At 66.5% G+C, this 14540-nt stretch overlaps 2 protein-coding genes across 13 annotated transcripts; both read left to right on the top strand.

Annotated features, from left to right (window-relative positions):
* Positions 1 to 75: 75 nt before the first annotated feature.
* On the top strand, positions 76 to 7029 carry LOC308055784 (actin filament-associated protein 1-like 2). 8 transcript variants are annotated; one of them, XM_080370224.1, is made up of 17 exons: positions 147 to 323; positions 895 to 1056; positions 3091 to 3219; positions 3329 to 3403; positions 3558 to 3652; positions 3885 to 3975; positions 4050 to 4267; positions 4344 to 4523; positions 4737 to 4820; positions 5009 to 5102; positions 5180 to 5397; positions 5485 to 5615; positions 5708 to 5828; positions 5939 to 6038; positions 6174 to 6323; positions 6437 to 6597; positions 6697 to 6864. In XM_080370224.1, exons 1-17 carry the CDS (start codon positions 308 to 310, stop codon positions 6847 to 6849), a joined length of 2178 nt encoding a protein of 725 aa, XP_080226350.1. In that variant the 5' UTR covers positions 147 to 307; the 3' UTR covers positions 6850 to 6864. The 8 variants fall into 8 exon arrangements, 7 of the variants coding, with proteins under 7 accessions (XP_080226351.1, XP_080226350.1, XP_080226347.1 ...); XM_080370225.1 differs by lacking the exon at positions 895 to 1056 and having other exon boundaries at positions 76 to 323; XM_080370222.1 differs by lacking the exon at positions 147 to 323 and adding an exon at positions 6915 to 7029 and having other exon boundaries at positions 547 to 3219; positions 6697 to 6807.
* Positions 7030 to 7522: 493 nt separating this feature from the next.
* Positions 7523 to 14519, top strand: FHIP2B (FHF complex subunit HOOK interacting protein 2B). 5 transcript variants are annotated; one of them, XM_080370217.1, is made up of 17 exons: positions 7523 to 8260; positions 8355 to 8433; positions 9302 to 9471; positions 10360 to 10464; positions 10638 to 10760; positions 10977 to 11147; positions 11235 to 11431; positions 11511 to 11619; positions 11701 to 11777; positions 11947 to 12136; positions 12228 to 12397; positions 12479 to 12601; positions 12680 to 12770; positions 12853 to 12996; positions 13390 to 13530; positions 13613 to 13713; positions 13803 to 14519. In XM_080370217.1, the coding sequence occupies exons 1-17, from the start codon at positions 7661 to 7663 to the stop codon at positions 13906 to 13908; spliced, it is 2697 nt and encodes an 898-aa protein (XP_080226343.1). In that variant the 5' UTR covers positions 7523 to 7660; the 3' UTR covers positions 13909 to 14519. The 5 variants fall into 5 exon arrangements, with proteins under 5 accessions (XP_080226343.1, XP_080226342.1, XP_080226341.1 ...); XM_080370216.1 differs by having other exon boundaries at positions 11944 to 12136; XM_080370215.1 differs by having other exon boundaries at positions 10590 to 10760.
* Positions 14520 to 14540: the final 21 nt, after the last annotated feature.

Below are 14540 nucleotides of genomic sequence, written 5' to 3'. Positions count from 1 at the left end.
GCCCGGCTCTGCTGCTTTGCTTTCCCCGCCAGCATCACCCCCCACCCCCTCCCCCCCCCCCCCCCGCCCCTCCCCGCAGCCCCCAGGTCCCTGCAGATGGCGATGGTGCTCCGAGGAGGATGTGGAGCCCTTCCCCGCCTCCCCCCCGCCCCGACCGGGCTGTGCTGGGGGCCCGCAGGGCGTGTGCGAGCCGAGCCGAGCCGAGCCGAGCCGGGCCAGCGCTGCCCCGGTCCCGGTGCTGGTCCCGGTCCCGGTCCCGGTCCCGGTCCCGGTCCCGGTCCCGCCGCGATGTGAGCGCGCCCGCACCATGGCCCGGCAGAGAGGTACGGGGGGTGCAAAGGGGTGCGAGGCGGTGGGAGGGGGGGGTGCAAGCCTGCCAAGGGTTGGAAGAGGGGACACATGGTGTGAGGGTGCCCCCGGGGGTGCGGAAAGGAAAAGGGGGTGCGCGGGAAGGAGGGGAGCGTGCGGCAAGGGGGAGAGAGGGGGGCTGGGGCGGTGGGGCTGCGGGATGGGTGCTGGGGAGGGAAGGGGTGCAGCGGGGAAAGTGTGGGTGGGGGGGCTCGGGGTGCTAGGGCAGGGGTGCCTGGGTACCCCTGAACGCAGTGGGGTGCTGATGCATGGTGCCGTGGCAGGGCGCAGGGTGGCAGGGCTCCTGCCAGCACCCGTCCGGGGGTAATTTGGGGGTGCAGCGGCTGTGGGGGGAGCGCCTCCGCCCTTGGGCCGTGGCCCGGAGCCTCCCCGCATGACGGGTCACGCTGCGGCCAGGAGCAGCTCCGGGCTCGGGGCGGCCTCCAGTCTCCTCTGAGTCATCCCAGGCTGGGCGAGAGCCGCCCCCAGTGCCGGAGGGGGGCCTTGGGGTGCCCCCAGCCGATGCACCCCCCCTGCACCCCACAGGCAGCAGGGCTGAGCCCGGGCACCTCTTGCCCCTCGTTGCATGGAGAAAAATGCAGGTGGGACAGAGGTGCCAGCCCCGAATCCGAGTGGTGGCATCAGCCGGGACCATGCGCTCCCATGGCATCGCTTGGGCAGCCTCTCCCTCCTCTTCCTCCTTGGAGGGTGAGGATGCCATCGGCTGGGCCGCATCCCGCAGGAGCATGGCGCTTTGCTAGGAGCTGGTTGTGTGTTTGGGGGGCGTTTTCCTCCCGCCCTGGAGACCGAGGCAGCTGTTTTTCATCTGGGCAGCCTTCCCTTGGCCCTGGCAGTGGGCAGCTGGCGTGGCCTCACCGGCGAGGGCAGCCCCTGCCTGCTCCGCACCGGGCTGCGGGCACGGCCGGGCACAGCTCCCCTGCCCCACCGAGGGCACCGGGGCTGGGGGGGCTAGCTGGGGGGAGGGCATGGGGGGAGGCTGCGGCGGGGGCCGAGGGAGCGAGTGGACAGAGATGTCATTGCCGAGGAATTCAGCCTGGGCGGAGGAGAGGAGAAAGGGAGGGAGAGGAAGAGCCAGGCACACCGGGCACGGGGGACAGTCCTCGTCCCCCTCCGCGGTCATACTCTGCCCACAGGGTCCCTTCAGCCAGCCCCTGCCCCAGCACCCCCCACCAGTCCCCCAAGGAGCTGGTCCCCTCCTTCCCGTCCTCAGTTTCCAGGGAAATCCAGATGTTTGGGCCCAGCTCCGGCATTGCTCAGCCTCGCTGCCCTGCCAGATGTTTCCTCTCCTCCCGGGCAGGGGTGTGTGCTCCCCAGCTGGGGACACCAGAGAGGGGGACAGTGCTCTCCCCCGTGCCAGCACCTCCGCAGGGGCTTCTCCCATGGCCCCAGTAACACACGTTGGACCGGTGGGCTCCTTCCCCCTGCCTGCCGTCTTCTCCCCTGGGGGCTGCTGCTGTCTTTGGGGGTGCATCACACCCCCCACCAGCCCGGAGCACTGCGGGATGCAGGGATGTGGCAGGGCTTGGGGATGCTGGGGTCACCAGGGGCATTGCGGGGGGTCGCTGGGGCAGCATCCCAGCCGGCTGTGGCTTCACTGGGATTGTCCCTCTTCCAGTTGGGGAATGGCAGGGGGGCAGTGAGGAGGGAGGCTGGGAGCAGTGGTGTGGTGTGGGGGGAGCCGGCGTGGCCCTGCGCCAGGAGGCAGTGGGTTTCCACAGTGGGTCTGCAACATTTTATCCCAGCTGGGAGCAGGGAGCAGAGCCCAGAGCAGCCAGCGATGCAAACCACTTCCAGATGCACGGCAGGAAGGAGCTGGGGGGTGGTGGGCAGCAACCCGGGGGGGGGGCGGTGGTTGGAGGGCATCTTCCTGCTCTCACGGTGGCAGCTGGAGGAGCCCAGGGGGAGGGGGCTCTGCGGGAGCAGGGCAAGGGGCCGGGCGGGGGGGGTGTGTCATCCTGCTCTGCCCCATGCTCCTCCAGCCTGGGAAGCACTTGCATGGACCCAGAGCTGATGGGGTCGCCAGCATGCAGGGCTGGAGGGACCCTCTCCCCATGCCTGTAGCCCTCCAGGCCTCCCCCACCTCAGGGGGGCGTGGGGTGAAGGCAGTGCTGTCCCGTCCCACTGCACAGGGTGCAGGACGCCCGTCCTCCCCGGCCAGGGCAAGGAGGCACAAAGCAGCTCCTTGTCCCGCTCCATCCCTCCTTCCCGGCATGGCAGGGCCGGGGTCCCTGGCTGGCGTTGAGCCCTGACCCTGCTGCCTGCCCTCAGAGCGGGCAGAGGGTGAATGCTCAGCATTTCTGGCGTGCCCAGAGCAGCCTTCATCCGCTGCTTCCATGTGCCATGCCTCCTCCTCCTCCTCCGTGGCACAGAGGAGTGGCACGTTGGGCTGCCCGGCGCAGCCCCCAGCCATGGCTCCCCTTGCCCAGCCGGGAACAAACCCGCTCTGTGAGCACACACAGAGGAGCCTTCAGCGGCACAGGTCCCCGTCCCCCCTCCTCATCCTCCCCCGTCCCCCCGGGCCCATCAATAGCGGGATTGTGCAGAGCCGGGGCAGGTGCCGGGAGCGGGGGCGCAGCCGGAGGCACAGGGCACGTAACCCCCACGTCTGCTCGGCATCGGGGAGCCCCTGCCAGCCCTGCCCAGTGCGGTGGGCAGGGGGTGGGCATCCCTGCTCGGACCCTCCTCTGGTGGGGTCTCATGGCATGTCCCTGTCCTCTACAGACCTGGACAAGCTGCTGTCGGACCTGCGGTCCTTCCTGCTCATCCTGGACAGGGAAAGCCTCAGCACGGCAGCTCGAGCCAAGAAGAAATCAGTGGCTGATCTCCTCTCCCGGCTGCAGACTCCCCCATGTGAGCGTGGGTCTGTGGGTGGGGGGACACGGGGGACCCCCGGTGAGTGCCGGGTGGGCAGCAGGGATGGGGCCAGGAGCGGGGCTGTGACTGGGCGCTCCCCCCGCAGCAGAGGATGCAGAGTACATGATCATGCGCTGCCTCTCGCCTTCCCCGGGGACCCCACAGGGCCGGGCCAGCCCGGGTGAGTCGCACGCTCTGACCCCCACCCCATCCCTGCTGGTGGCTCCCCGCACCCCATCCCCGCTGGTGGCTCCCCGCACCCCATCCCCGCTGGCGGCTCGTCGTGCGTGGCCAGGGATGCCCGGCTCCTTGCCAATCCGGCACACTGCTGCCAGTCCTGCTTCCCCCCCCAGGAACCAGGACAGTGGATGCAACGGGAGGGAGAACCTGTGAGTGCCGCCCGGCCAGCACCCTGAGCCCGCATGGAGGGGTAAGGGTGGGCAGCGGAGGGGTGGGGGGCTTGGGCAGCAGCACACGGGATGGGAGAGGGGCAGCCGGTGCGCAGCCTGGCACTGCAGCCTGGCTCACACAGGGGTCTGGACAGGCTGGGGGGGGTCCCGTGCCACATGCCCACTCCAGGCAGAGCCCCCCAGCAGTCCCTCAGGGACCTGCCAAGTTCAACCCGGGGGGCAGCACCTTCCGAGCACCCTTCCTCTCCCCAGAGCAAGGTGCCGGGTGTCTCCCCACCCCCACCAGCCGACGACTCCTATGAAGACGCCGAACCCCTCGGCCCCGGCAGATGCACTGGCTCTGGTGAGCACCCCACCACATCCCCCTCCCCAGCACCCATCTGCAACCCAGCACCCTGATGCCACCCCGGCTCTCAGGCGGTGCCGACACTGACAGCAGCCACTACGAGTCGTACGGGGAGGATGAGGATGGCATAACAGACCGTGCCCACTACCTTCACCGGCTGCCGGGGGGCAGCCCCCACGCCGAGCCCTCCGGCCTCCCAGAGGCGCAGCTCTGCGGCTTCCTCTGGAGGAAACGCTGGCTGGGGCAGTGGGCAAAGCAGCTCTTCATTGTCCGGGAGCACGTGCTGCTGGTGAGCGGCCGGAGGAGGATGGATGGAGGGTGGGAGAGGGTCCCTGAGCTCTGCTGACCCCACCGTGCCTCCACAGTGCTTCAGGTGTGCCGCCGACCTGCAGCCGGTACTGGAGCTGGACCTGCGGGGCTGCCGCGTCACCTACAAAGCCAAGCGGGGCAAGAAGATGCCGCACGCCCTGAAAGTGATGGGGACGGCGGGCGAGGTGCTGGTCATTGGCTTCCAGAGCCAGCAGCAGGCTGAGGACTGGAGGAAGGTTTGGAGGTGTTGCAGCCTGGCAGAGCTCTGCGTGGGCAGGAGGGAGGGATGGGCAGGGAGAAACAGGCACAGCCCTGCTGGGGTGCTCCTGAGGTGGCTGGGGATGGCCCTGTCTGTCCCCAGCTCCTTTCCCATCCTGGGGGGTGCCTGGAGCCCTGTTAGATGGGGGAGTGGGAGCCCGGGGCTGCAGTGCTCCCCTCTTCCTTGGCAGGTGATCGAAGAGGTCAGCAGCGATGCCCCGAGCGGGCTGGCAGCCATCAGCATCCCAGCGTTGCCCTCCTCGAGGCTCAGCAGGGTGAGCCGCTTGTCCTCCCCTGGGAAACCCAGGCACGGGAAAGGGGCTACCAGGGTCTGGAGAGAACTCCCTATCCCGCTGTCCCTGTTGGGTGATGCTGGGGGAGTTGCATTACCATGGGGTGGGGGTCAGGGTGCAGGGGGCTTAAAACCTGCAGGGGACGGGGCTCTCTGGATCTCCATTCTCAGGCTGCCAGGTCCCAGCTCAGCAAGGAGGAGGAGGAGGATCGCTCTCGGCAGAGCCCTGCCCGCAGCCCCCGGCCTGGAGAGGATGCTAAAGGAGGTGCGGTGCGTGGGGACCGGGTGAGGAGGGGTCCCTGCCCCCACTGCGCCACTGCTGATGGGGGGATGCGCCCACAGGTTTCCTGGCGGTGCGGTTGCGCGGGCGGTGGCAGCGGCTGTGGTGCGCGGTGCGGCAGGGAGCCCTACGCATGTTCCCCGAGGCCGGTGGCACCCAGCACCCTGTCTGCGCTCTGCGGCTGGACGGCTGCGAGGTGTCCCTGGGGGCAGCCGCCGGCTCCCCCCAACGCCTCCGCATCCGCATCGCCCAGCGGGGCCGGGAGCTCGCCCTGCTGCAGGTGAGCGACCACGACAGCACCCCGATGCCCCCCGCATCCCACGCTGGGGGGGACCCGCTGAGCCTGGGACCCTCTGCCCCATGCCAGACCCGTTCAGATGAGGAGAGGGAAGCTTGGCTGAAGACCCTGCGGGCCAGGGGAGGAGGGGAGCTGGCCAGTGACAGCCCTCGCACCGAGACCCCCAAGCTGGGTGATGCCAGCAGCTGCCCTGCTGCGGGGTAAGGAGACAGTGGCCAGGGCATGGCCGGCCCCAGCCCTCCCGCTGCACTGGGGGTCATGGGCAGTAATGAGACATCCCTTCTGCTTGCAGTGGGCTGCTGCTGCGCCGTGTCCCAACCCCCAACACCTACATGGATGACCCCTTTGGGCAGCTCCCGCCAGCCGAGGCCCCCAAGCACCTCGGCTCCAATATGGAGCGGCTGCAGCAGCTGGTAATTTCCATTGATGCACCTTGGCCCCCCACCACGTGAGCCCCAGGGCCAGGGTGACAGGTTCCCCCTGTCTGCTTGCCCATGGGCTTCTCCTTGCCTTCCTTCCACAGCAGCAGAGCTTGGACCGACCAGTGCAAGGGCAGCGCAAGAGGCCTGTGTCTGCGCTGCCCATCACCGGTGCCTGCAGCAGCGCCCTGCCCTCGCAAGCTGGTGAGCAGGGGCTGCACGCTCCCTCCAGGGGAGCAGCGGGGTCCCCCTGTGCCCCACGTGCTGGGATGGAGGCCACGAGTACAGTGTTGGGCTGTGATTTTTCCCGAGCATCCTTCCTTTGCTCTTCCTCCCCAGCATCAGCGGCAGCTCTCCGGGACAGGGCTGCCAGCCCACAGCGGGCAAAGGTGAGCCCCGAGGTCCGGAGCAGGGATCTCTCCCGGTCCCAGCGCACCCTGACGCTGCCTGAGAAGAAAGGGGCTCGGGATGGACTGGATATCCTCATCGGTAGGAGTGCAGAGGGGCTCTGCCCCCATCCTGGGGGATGCCTGGCCCTTGCCTGAGCAGCCGGCAGGGTAGAGGGATGCCTGGGCTTGGCAGTGCTCCTGCTGTCCTTGCAGGAAAGAAAGCCTTCCCCAAGCTGGAGGAGAAGGTGGGGCAGCTGGAGAGAGCCTGCCGCATGAAGGGCAGGCTGAAAGCCGGCTCCGAGATGAACCTGCTGGCCATCGGCAAGTCGCTGAAGGGCCACATCGCCGCCACCGCCAGCTCGGCTGGCTCCGAGGTGGGGGGCACCAGGGACGGACACCGGGGGTGCGTGCAGGGAGCATGAAGAATTCAGAAGGGCAGGCATCACCCTTCCTCCGCTTCTTTTTTCCGGCAGGGCTCGTTCCTTACACCGCTGTTGAAGCGCACCGCGTCGGCGAGGAGCGCTCTGAAGCCATCTCCCACCCCGGTCATCATCGAGAAGGGAAATGTGCTGCAGAAGAGAAAGGTACCGGCCGGGAGCTGCGTGGGGTGGGCAGAGGTGAGGTGAGCCGGGTACCACAGATGGTGCTGGGACATGACGATGGCTGAGCACCCATCCTGGCCACTCCGCAGGAATGGGAGATGAAGTCTGCAATGTGACCAGGGCTGCAGCACCCGCCCCGCAGACGGTACCCGCCGGACTGGGCAGAATGTAGGGCTGCACGTGGACCGTGCAGGACCAGCCTGGTATTTGTTTTTTAACCATCAATATCAACGCTACAACTACACACATCTATTTTTTTTATACATATATATATATACACACACATATCAGCTCTCCGGCTGTGGGTTTCTAGTTTCTCCAGCACGAGGGTTGGAGGGCGGCGAGCCCCTCGCAGGCTCGCTGCCTTCTTGCCCATCACAGCCCCTTAGTTTTGGGGCGCAGAATTCCCAGGTGCAACCTCATGAGCTGCTGGCTCTGTCCCTGGTGTGGGTCCGGTTGAAATGATGCACCGGCAGCATCCCAGCCCCGCCCCCCCCCCCAGGGGCACCCACCAGGGTGGGTGCAGATACACCCCAACAGGGGGGACAGGCAGTGTGGTGGGGGCTGCTTGGGGCAGCTAATTGCACCTTCCCTGGAGTCGACGGGACCCGGGCTGGGCCCTGGGCTGCTTTCCAGCAGCTGTGCTCGTCATGGCTTGTTTTTAATTGTAGAAACTTTTTTTTTTTTTTTTTTTAAGGATTAAAAAAAAGAATAATAAATCATAAAACGTGGCTTCTGCTAGGTTGTGCTGCGGGAAGAGGTGAGCTGGGGAGGGGGCTGTCCTTGTCCTGGAGCCTGGTGTGCACAGGGGGCTGGCTCCATCCCAGGGCATGGTATGTATGGGGGGCTATCCCCATCCCGGTGCATGGGGGGCTGTCCCCATCCCGGTGCAAGGTGTGCACGGGGGGCTGTCCCCATCCCGGTGCAAGGTGTGCACGGGGGGCTGTCCCCATCCCGGTGCACCGGGGGCTGTCCCCATCCCGGTGCAAGGTGTGCATGGGGGGCTATCCCCATCCCGGTGCATGGGGGGCTGTCCCTATCCCGGTGCAAGGTGTGCACGGGGGGCTATCCCCATCCCGGTGCACGGGGGGCTGTCCCCATCCCGGTGCACCGGGGGCTATCCCGGCCCCGGTGCGGAGGCGCACCCCCCGCAGGGCTATCCCCCGGAGCAGTTTTAAAGCCAAGTGACCGTTGCAAACCCTCCACCGCAAACGCTCCTCCGCCCCCCAGTCCCTTCCAGCTCCCCGGCCCCGTCCCTCGCCGCTCCCGCCCCATCCCGCCCCGTCCCGCCCCATCCCGCCCGGCGCCGGGCGGAGCCACCGGAGCGGGGCCGGGGCCGGGGCGCCGCGAAGCGCGGCCGGTGCCGGTGCCGGGGCCGGTGTTCGCAGCCATGCTGAGCCGCCTGGGAGCCCTGCTGCAGCAGGCTGTGGAGACGGTGAGCGGGAGCGGAGGGGGGGGACACGGCGGGACCCTCACCGGGACCGGGGGGGGCTTCGGTGCGCCCCTGACCCCGGCCCCGCTATGCGCAGCGGGAACCCAGCGTGGACCTGCTGGAAGCCTTCACCGAGCACTGGAAGGGCATCACCGGCTACTACCTGGAGGCCACGGGTGAGTGGGGTAAGGGGAGGGGGTCCCCGTGCCCTGGGAGGGGGTCCCTGTGCCCTGAGATGGGGTCCCATTGGTGTGGCAACAGGGTCACTGTGTCCTGGGGGAGGGTCCCTATGCCATAAGATAGGGTCCCATGGCCTGGGAGTAAGGTCCGTGCGTCCAGGGACGGGACCCCCCTGCCCTGGGACGGGACCCCCTGCCCTGGGACGGGACCCCCTGCCCTGGGATGGGACCCCATGCAGTAGCAGGGCACCGTGCCCACCCTAGTGCACCGTGGTTGACCTGGCATGTGGGGCTTTGGCATGGGACAGCCTTTCCTGTACCCCAGGAGCACTTATCCAGCCCGGTGCTTGGTCCTGCCCGGCCCTGAGCCCCCTGCACACCAGCGGGGTCAGCACGGGGGGGGTTTGGGTGGGCTCTGCAGGCTGGGGCAAGTCCCTCTGGGAGAAACACGCTGCTCTCGGGGAGCACGAAAAGCGGGGTCTGGAGAGCTCTAGCCCTTTTCCCAGCAGGATCTCGCACCTTCGCCCTTGGCTCTGCTGCCCCTTCCCCTCCTGGACCATGCTGGGGGGGTCTCCGGGGTTGGCAGTGGCAGGCAGCCCCCCGAGACGGCGGCAGCTCCAGCCGCAGCTGGTTAGGCCATGAGCGGAAGGAGAAGCCCCAAGTGCTGCCGGGACTCCACCATCACATTGCCATCTAGCGTCGTCCTCACTAAGGCTGCCGGCGGCGGATTCTGGGCCAGCACCCCGCTTTTGCACCTGGGCACCCCACCGTGTAGTGCTCCCCTCTGCCGAGCACCGGCGGCACGCTGCCAGTGCCTTGGGGGGGACGCACGCACGCCACAGCCCCCCGATTCCCGCATCCACAGATGAGAGCGTCCACGCCAGACAGACGGACATTCCCTGGCGCCTCAAACAGATGCTGGACATCCTGGTGTACGAGGAGAAGCAGTTCCCAGCGGGAGAAGCCGGGCCGTGCCTTGAGTACCTGCTGCAGCACAAGGTCCTGGAGACCCTCAGCACGCTGGGCAAGGCGGAGGTGGGTGTATGGCCACTGGGAACATCGCTCTGGGGGGGCTGACCCCCCCCTGTACTGCAGCACCTGCAGCCTTTTCCAGCTGCTTTGCACGGGGATGCTCAGTAATTTTCATTTTGAAGCTCTTCTAGCTGGGCAACAGGAGTTTGTGGAGCGTGAGCTGGTCAGGGTGCATGTTTTGTTTTGTTTTTTTTTGGGGGGGTGTGGATTGTTTGGCATATGATCCCCATTGGCATCCTTTCTGCTGCTCCCCCGAACGGCTCTCGCACCCCATCGCATCCCTGCGGGTGCGGGAAGGGTGTTTTTCACACCAGCAGCCTGTTTGCACAACTGGCGCATCACTTTTGGGGTTCGCAGGACAAGGTGTTCTTAGACAGCCCCCTCTCAAAGTCGGTATCACCCAGATACAACGGCTCGGCTCTTACTTTGTTGCTAATAATAATGATGCTCGCTATAAATAGCCTTTTATTTAAATGTTAGCAGTGTGGGTTCAGAAACACGCGCTGGCCCTTCTGTGGCCATAAGGATTTGGTTTTTTTGGGGTGCTGGGCTTTTAACTCCCCATTGCTGGCATTGTAACAGTGGGAAAGGGGAAATAATCCCCCTGGGTTTTTTTATCCTGCAAGAGAGTTCAATTTGGAGAACTGAGTTCAGTCCTTAATTGCTGAAGGGAGAGGAGCCTGGGGCAGGTGGGAGGTCTTGGGGGGTCCATGGGCCCCTTTGCATCATTTTGGGGGAGCAAACCCAGGGTCTCTGCTGAGATCCTTCTTGCAAGCCACCCACACTGCCTGGGTAAGCCAGGGGGGCGATTTGGGGCACTTTGCAGGGTAATCAGGTACACAAACAGGTAACTGGGCTCTTTGCCGATGCCTTTCCCCATCTTCTTCCCAGTACCCCCCTGGAATGAGGCAGCAGGTCCTCCTCTTCTTCAGCCGGGTGCTGGGGCAGGTGCAGCACCCACTCCTGCACTACCTCAACGTGCACCGGCCGGTGCAGGTGAGCCCAGTGCCGGGGGGCTTGGTGGGGGCTGGGGGGAGGTCCCAGCCGGCGATGCCATGTGCCACAGATGGCTGCAACCCTGCCGAGAGCTGCTGGGAACCGATGCCCGTGGTACTGGGCAGGGTGGGGGAGCAGCCAGCAGCCCGGCAGCCCTCTCCCTGCCCTGCCAGAAGCTGCTCCAGCTCAGCGGCGACCGCCTGGGCTGCGGCACAGAGAAGGAGGAGGTGCAGTTTGCGGCCATCCTCTGCACCAAGATCAAGCAGGATCCCACCCTGCTGGCGTACATCCTGGAGGTGAGCAGCCCCCGGGCATCCCTGTGCTGGTGGGACACGTGTGGGGTTATCTGTGGGGTTTGGCTCTTTTCACTGGGCTTTTTCACATGCTTTGCAGCTCCATCCCCATTAAGTGGGAGGAAATCCAAAGAGTCCCCATCCACCCCCAAAATCCATCCCCAAAGAGTGGGAGGAAGATGGTGGCTACGATGCTTTGCCGCTCCTCTTCCTCCCCAGGGCAAGAGCATCCTGAATGGGAGGAGAGCCCAGGAGCTGCCGGCCAGCCCTGCGGAAAAGGGTGCGGAGCATCCCCCGGGCACCGCTGCCGGCTCCCCCCCAGCCGAGCCCTCCCCCCCACGGAGGGACTGCAACCTCGTCACGTCCTTGGTGGGGCTGTGCAAGAGCAAGGTAGGGGGAAAGGGCTGGCAAGGAGAGGGGGGCAGGCACCGCCGGTTGCGTGACACCCTTCTCTCCTCCTCCTCCTCCTCCTCACAGAAGAGCAGGGTCGCGCTGAAGGCTCGGGAAAACCTGCTCTTGCTCGTGGGGCTTGCCCAAGAGGCGGCTGCTGCCTGCCTGGTGCGGAGCAGCACCCTGTGCCAGCTGCTGACGGAGCATCTCTGTGACCTCTACAGCGCTGTGCCCGCCTGCACCGACCCTGCTGACATCCTCGCCCTGGAGAGGGTCAGCTGGAGGTAAGGTGGGCGCTGGGCAGGGTCATCCCCCAGCACTGCCAAGGCTCGGCCGCAGCCCCATGTCCTCTGCCCTGTGCAGGTCACAGGGTGATGCTGCCAGTGACGGAGTTTTCCTGGGGAAGGAGAGCCTGGCTGCCTTCTTCAGCTGGCTGGACTACCTTGACGAGCTGGTGATGGGTGCCCACCCGGTAAGGAGTGGCCGGCCAGCCTTGCACAGCATGGCCAGCCTCCTGCCCACGCTGTGGCTCAGCCTCTGCTGTCACCCACAGGTCGTGGCAGATGCCATCACTGAGGCTGTAGAGGAAAAGTTTTTCCAGGGCATCCTGCAGCCGCAGCTCCTGCAGATGTGAGTGTCTGAGGCACAAATGCAGCTGGGGGAGAGCTTCTTTATCAAGGACCCCCTTGGGGTCGGGACCGTGGGGTTCCCCTTGCCCGTACCTCCTTTTTCCCAGCTCTGAGATGCTGCGGTGCTGCCTCAGGACACCCCCCGCAGCATCCCACCCTGTCCCCAGCAGGTCCGAGCTCACTGTCCTCAGCGCCACGGCCATGCTGACGGGCACGGTGCGGCAGATCCGTGCGCCTCCCCTGCTCCACCGCCTCGTGTTTTTCCTGCTGGGGCCAGACCGGCACCCCGAGACCCCGGGGGAAGCCCCCTACCCTCTACGCACTCAGCTCATCGACCGCTGTAACCACCTCTCCGACGAGGTGAGCCCCATCCTGAGGGGAGTGGGGGGGGTGGGTGGGGGTGAGACACGGGCGATGCCAAGGTGGTCTCACCCCACTCGCCGTGCCATAGATCAGCCTGGCCAGCCTGCGGCTCTTCGAGGAGCTCCTGCAGAAACCCCACGAGCACGTGGTGCACAGCCTGGCACTGAGGAACCTGGAGGCGAGGGGCTACCTGCAGCGCAGCCCCCCCCTACCTGACGAGCGTGGACCCCCTGAGCCAGACCCCGATGAGGACGGGCTGTAAGCGAGGGGGGCCGGGGCAGGGGGAGGGGAGCAGCCCCTTGGTGCCCACCCAGCTAACACCCTGTGTTGGCCCCGCAGGGACCTGGAGGAGGATCCCTATTTCACCGATGGATTCCCAGATGCTGGGTTTGGGACGGTGAAAAAGCCTCTGCGGGGATCAGCCCCATCGGGGAAGGGGCAAGTGAGCGAGGTGGTCAGCAGGTAGGGATCTGCAGGGGCTGCCCTGGCGGGGGTGGGGGGGCTGCATCCCCCTCCCCATCCCTCTCACCTCTCTTCCAGCTTCCTCTGCCTGGTCCCCGAGGAGGCGAAGACCTCCTCATGCATGGAGGAAGGCGGCTACGACACCTACGTGCACGATGCCCTGGGCACGGTGAGTGGCTGGGGGGGGGGGGGGGGGGGCTTCCCCATCCCCAGCGGTGCCAGCTCTCACCCACCATCACCCCCTCCGCCAGGTCCATGCGTGCCGTGCCAGCGCGGCCCCGTGGGGGTGGCCCCTGGCCCCCCGGCCCCTCGACTCCTGCCACCCCGAAGCGGCATTTTACGAGGGCCACTTCCTCAAGGTGCTGTTCGATCGGATGACCCGGATCCTTGACCAGGTACAGGGGCGCCAGTCGGAATGTTGGGGACCTACCTGGGTCCCCTCTGTGCTCTGCCCCTCCCCTTGGCACGGTCAGCGGGGGGCTTTTCCCGATGGGGTCTCCAGGCTGGCACAGCCCGTGTCTCGGCAGGGGGTGTTTGAACAGAGGATGCTTTGGCTTCCCACGGTTATTGCCAGCGCTGTGCCCCCACAGACCCACCACGGAGGGTGGCACCATCCTTCCCAGGGTCCAGGACCCCCAAAATGGCCAAGAGCATCAGTGGTGTCTGCAGGCACCAAGCCCCCGTTGGCGGGCATGGGTTCAGGTCCCTGCCAGGGGATGCCGGGGGGGTGGGGGTCAGCCACACACCGGCTCCTGCTGAGCATCCTCCCCCCCGCTCCCCCGGCCCAGCCCTACAGCCTGAACCTGCAAGTGACTTCGGTGCTCTCCCGCCTGGCCGCACTCCCCCACCCCCACCTCCACGAGTACCTGCTGGACCCCTACCTCAACCTGGCGCCTGGCTGCCGCTCGCTCTTCTCCGTCCTTGTCAGGGTAATGTCACCTGCTGGGGGGTGGGGGGGGGGATGGGGACACCCCTCCGAGCAGGACCTGACTCCTTCCTCCCTCCGTGCAGGTGATCGGGGACCTGATGCAGCGTCTCCAACGCGTGCCCCACTGCAGGGCCAAGCTGCTCCTGGTCCGCCAGCAGCTCATGGGGCTGGTGCCCGGAGAGCAGTAAGTGCTGGGGGGGCACAGGATGGGGGTAATGCATGCACTCTGAACGGGGGGTACCCCACAGAGCCCCCATCCTCATTTCCCTGCAGGATGGACCACACGATGCTCTTCAAAGGGGTGGTGGTGCTGGAGGAGTTCTGCAAGGAGCTGGCTGCCATCGCCCTGGTCAAGGGACCACGGGAGGGGCCCCCCTGAGCTGTGGTTCCTCGGCCCCCCACTGAGCACCCCTCTCTGGCCGGGCTGCGGTGGCCACTGTGGTGGCCAAACCCACATGCCAGTAGCCTCCAGTGGCCCTGCTCAGACTGGTACATCCCCAGCAGCCTGGCATGGTGGTGGCACCCCAGGAAGGACACCCCGGCAAGGAGGAAGAGGAGGCGCAGCCCTTCCTCCCCACCTTGGCCAACCCAGAGGTGATGCCACCTCCCCCAGCGCAGGATGTGGCCCCTCTGGGTGCCAAGTGAATCATGCTGCATTTCCTCCTGGGTGGTGGGTTCCTGCTGCCCCTGCACCGTGCCGGAGCTGCCCTGAGCCCCCACCAACCTCAGGCAGGATTATTTTGGGGGGCAATAACTGGGGATGGGGACACGGTGCTGACCTCTGCCTGCGTGGGACAGTGCCCCCCCCCCCCCCCCGGCTGCAATAACTCAATCATCTCCCTGGGCCCTGCTGCACAGGGGGGGTGTGGGTGGGGGAGTTTGTGGCTCCTGCCTGGCAGGGACGGTGCACCCCGAACCCCGCACAGCCAGGCGCCGTGTCCCCTGGGTGACGGGACTCTGCTACAATAAAGCTGTGAGCTCAGCACCACACGCTGTGCCCCCACCATCTGT

This window comes from Falco punctatus (genome assembly GCF_963210335.1).
Source record: "Falco punctatus genome assembly, chromosome: 20".
Classification (NCBI taxonomy): Eukaryota; Metazoa; Chordata; class Aves; order Falconiformes; family Falconidae; genus Falco; species Falco punctatus.
This window is presented reverse-complemented; position numbering and strand designations above follow the sequence as displayed.

Coding starts and splice junctions, on each gene's coding strand:
- LOC308055784 (XM_080370221.1), top strand. CDS start 2,703: ATGTGCCATGCCTCCTCCTCCTCCTCCGTGGCACAGAGGAGTGGCACG. Junction 3,220..3,328: donor CCGGCTGCAGACTCCCCCAT/GTGAGCGTGGGT, acceptor CTCCCCCCGCAG/CAGAGGATGCAGAGTACATG. Junction 4,268..4,343: donor TCCGGGAGCACGTGCTGCTG/GTGAGCGGCCGG, acceptor GTGCCTCCACAG/TGCTTCAGGTGTGCCGCCGA.
- FHIP2B (XM_080370214.1), top strand. CDS start 7,661: ATGTATGGGGGGCTATCCCCATCCCGGTGCATGGGGGGCTGTCCCCAT. Junction 11,620..11,700: donor TGGTGATGGGTGCCCACCCG/GTAAGGAGTGGC, acceptor TGTCACCCACAG/GTCGTGGCAGATGCCATCAC. Junction 13,531..13,612: donor TCTTCTCCGTCCTTGTCAGG/GTAATGTCACCT, acceptor CCCTCCGTGCAG/GTGATCGGGGACCTGATGCA.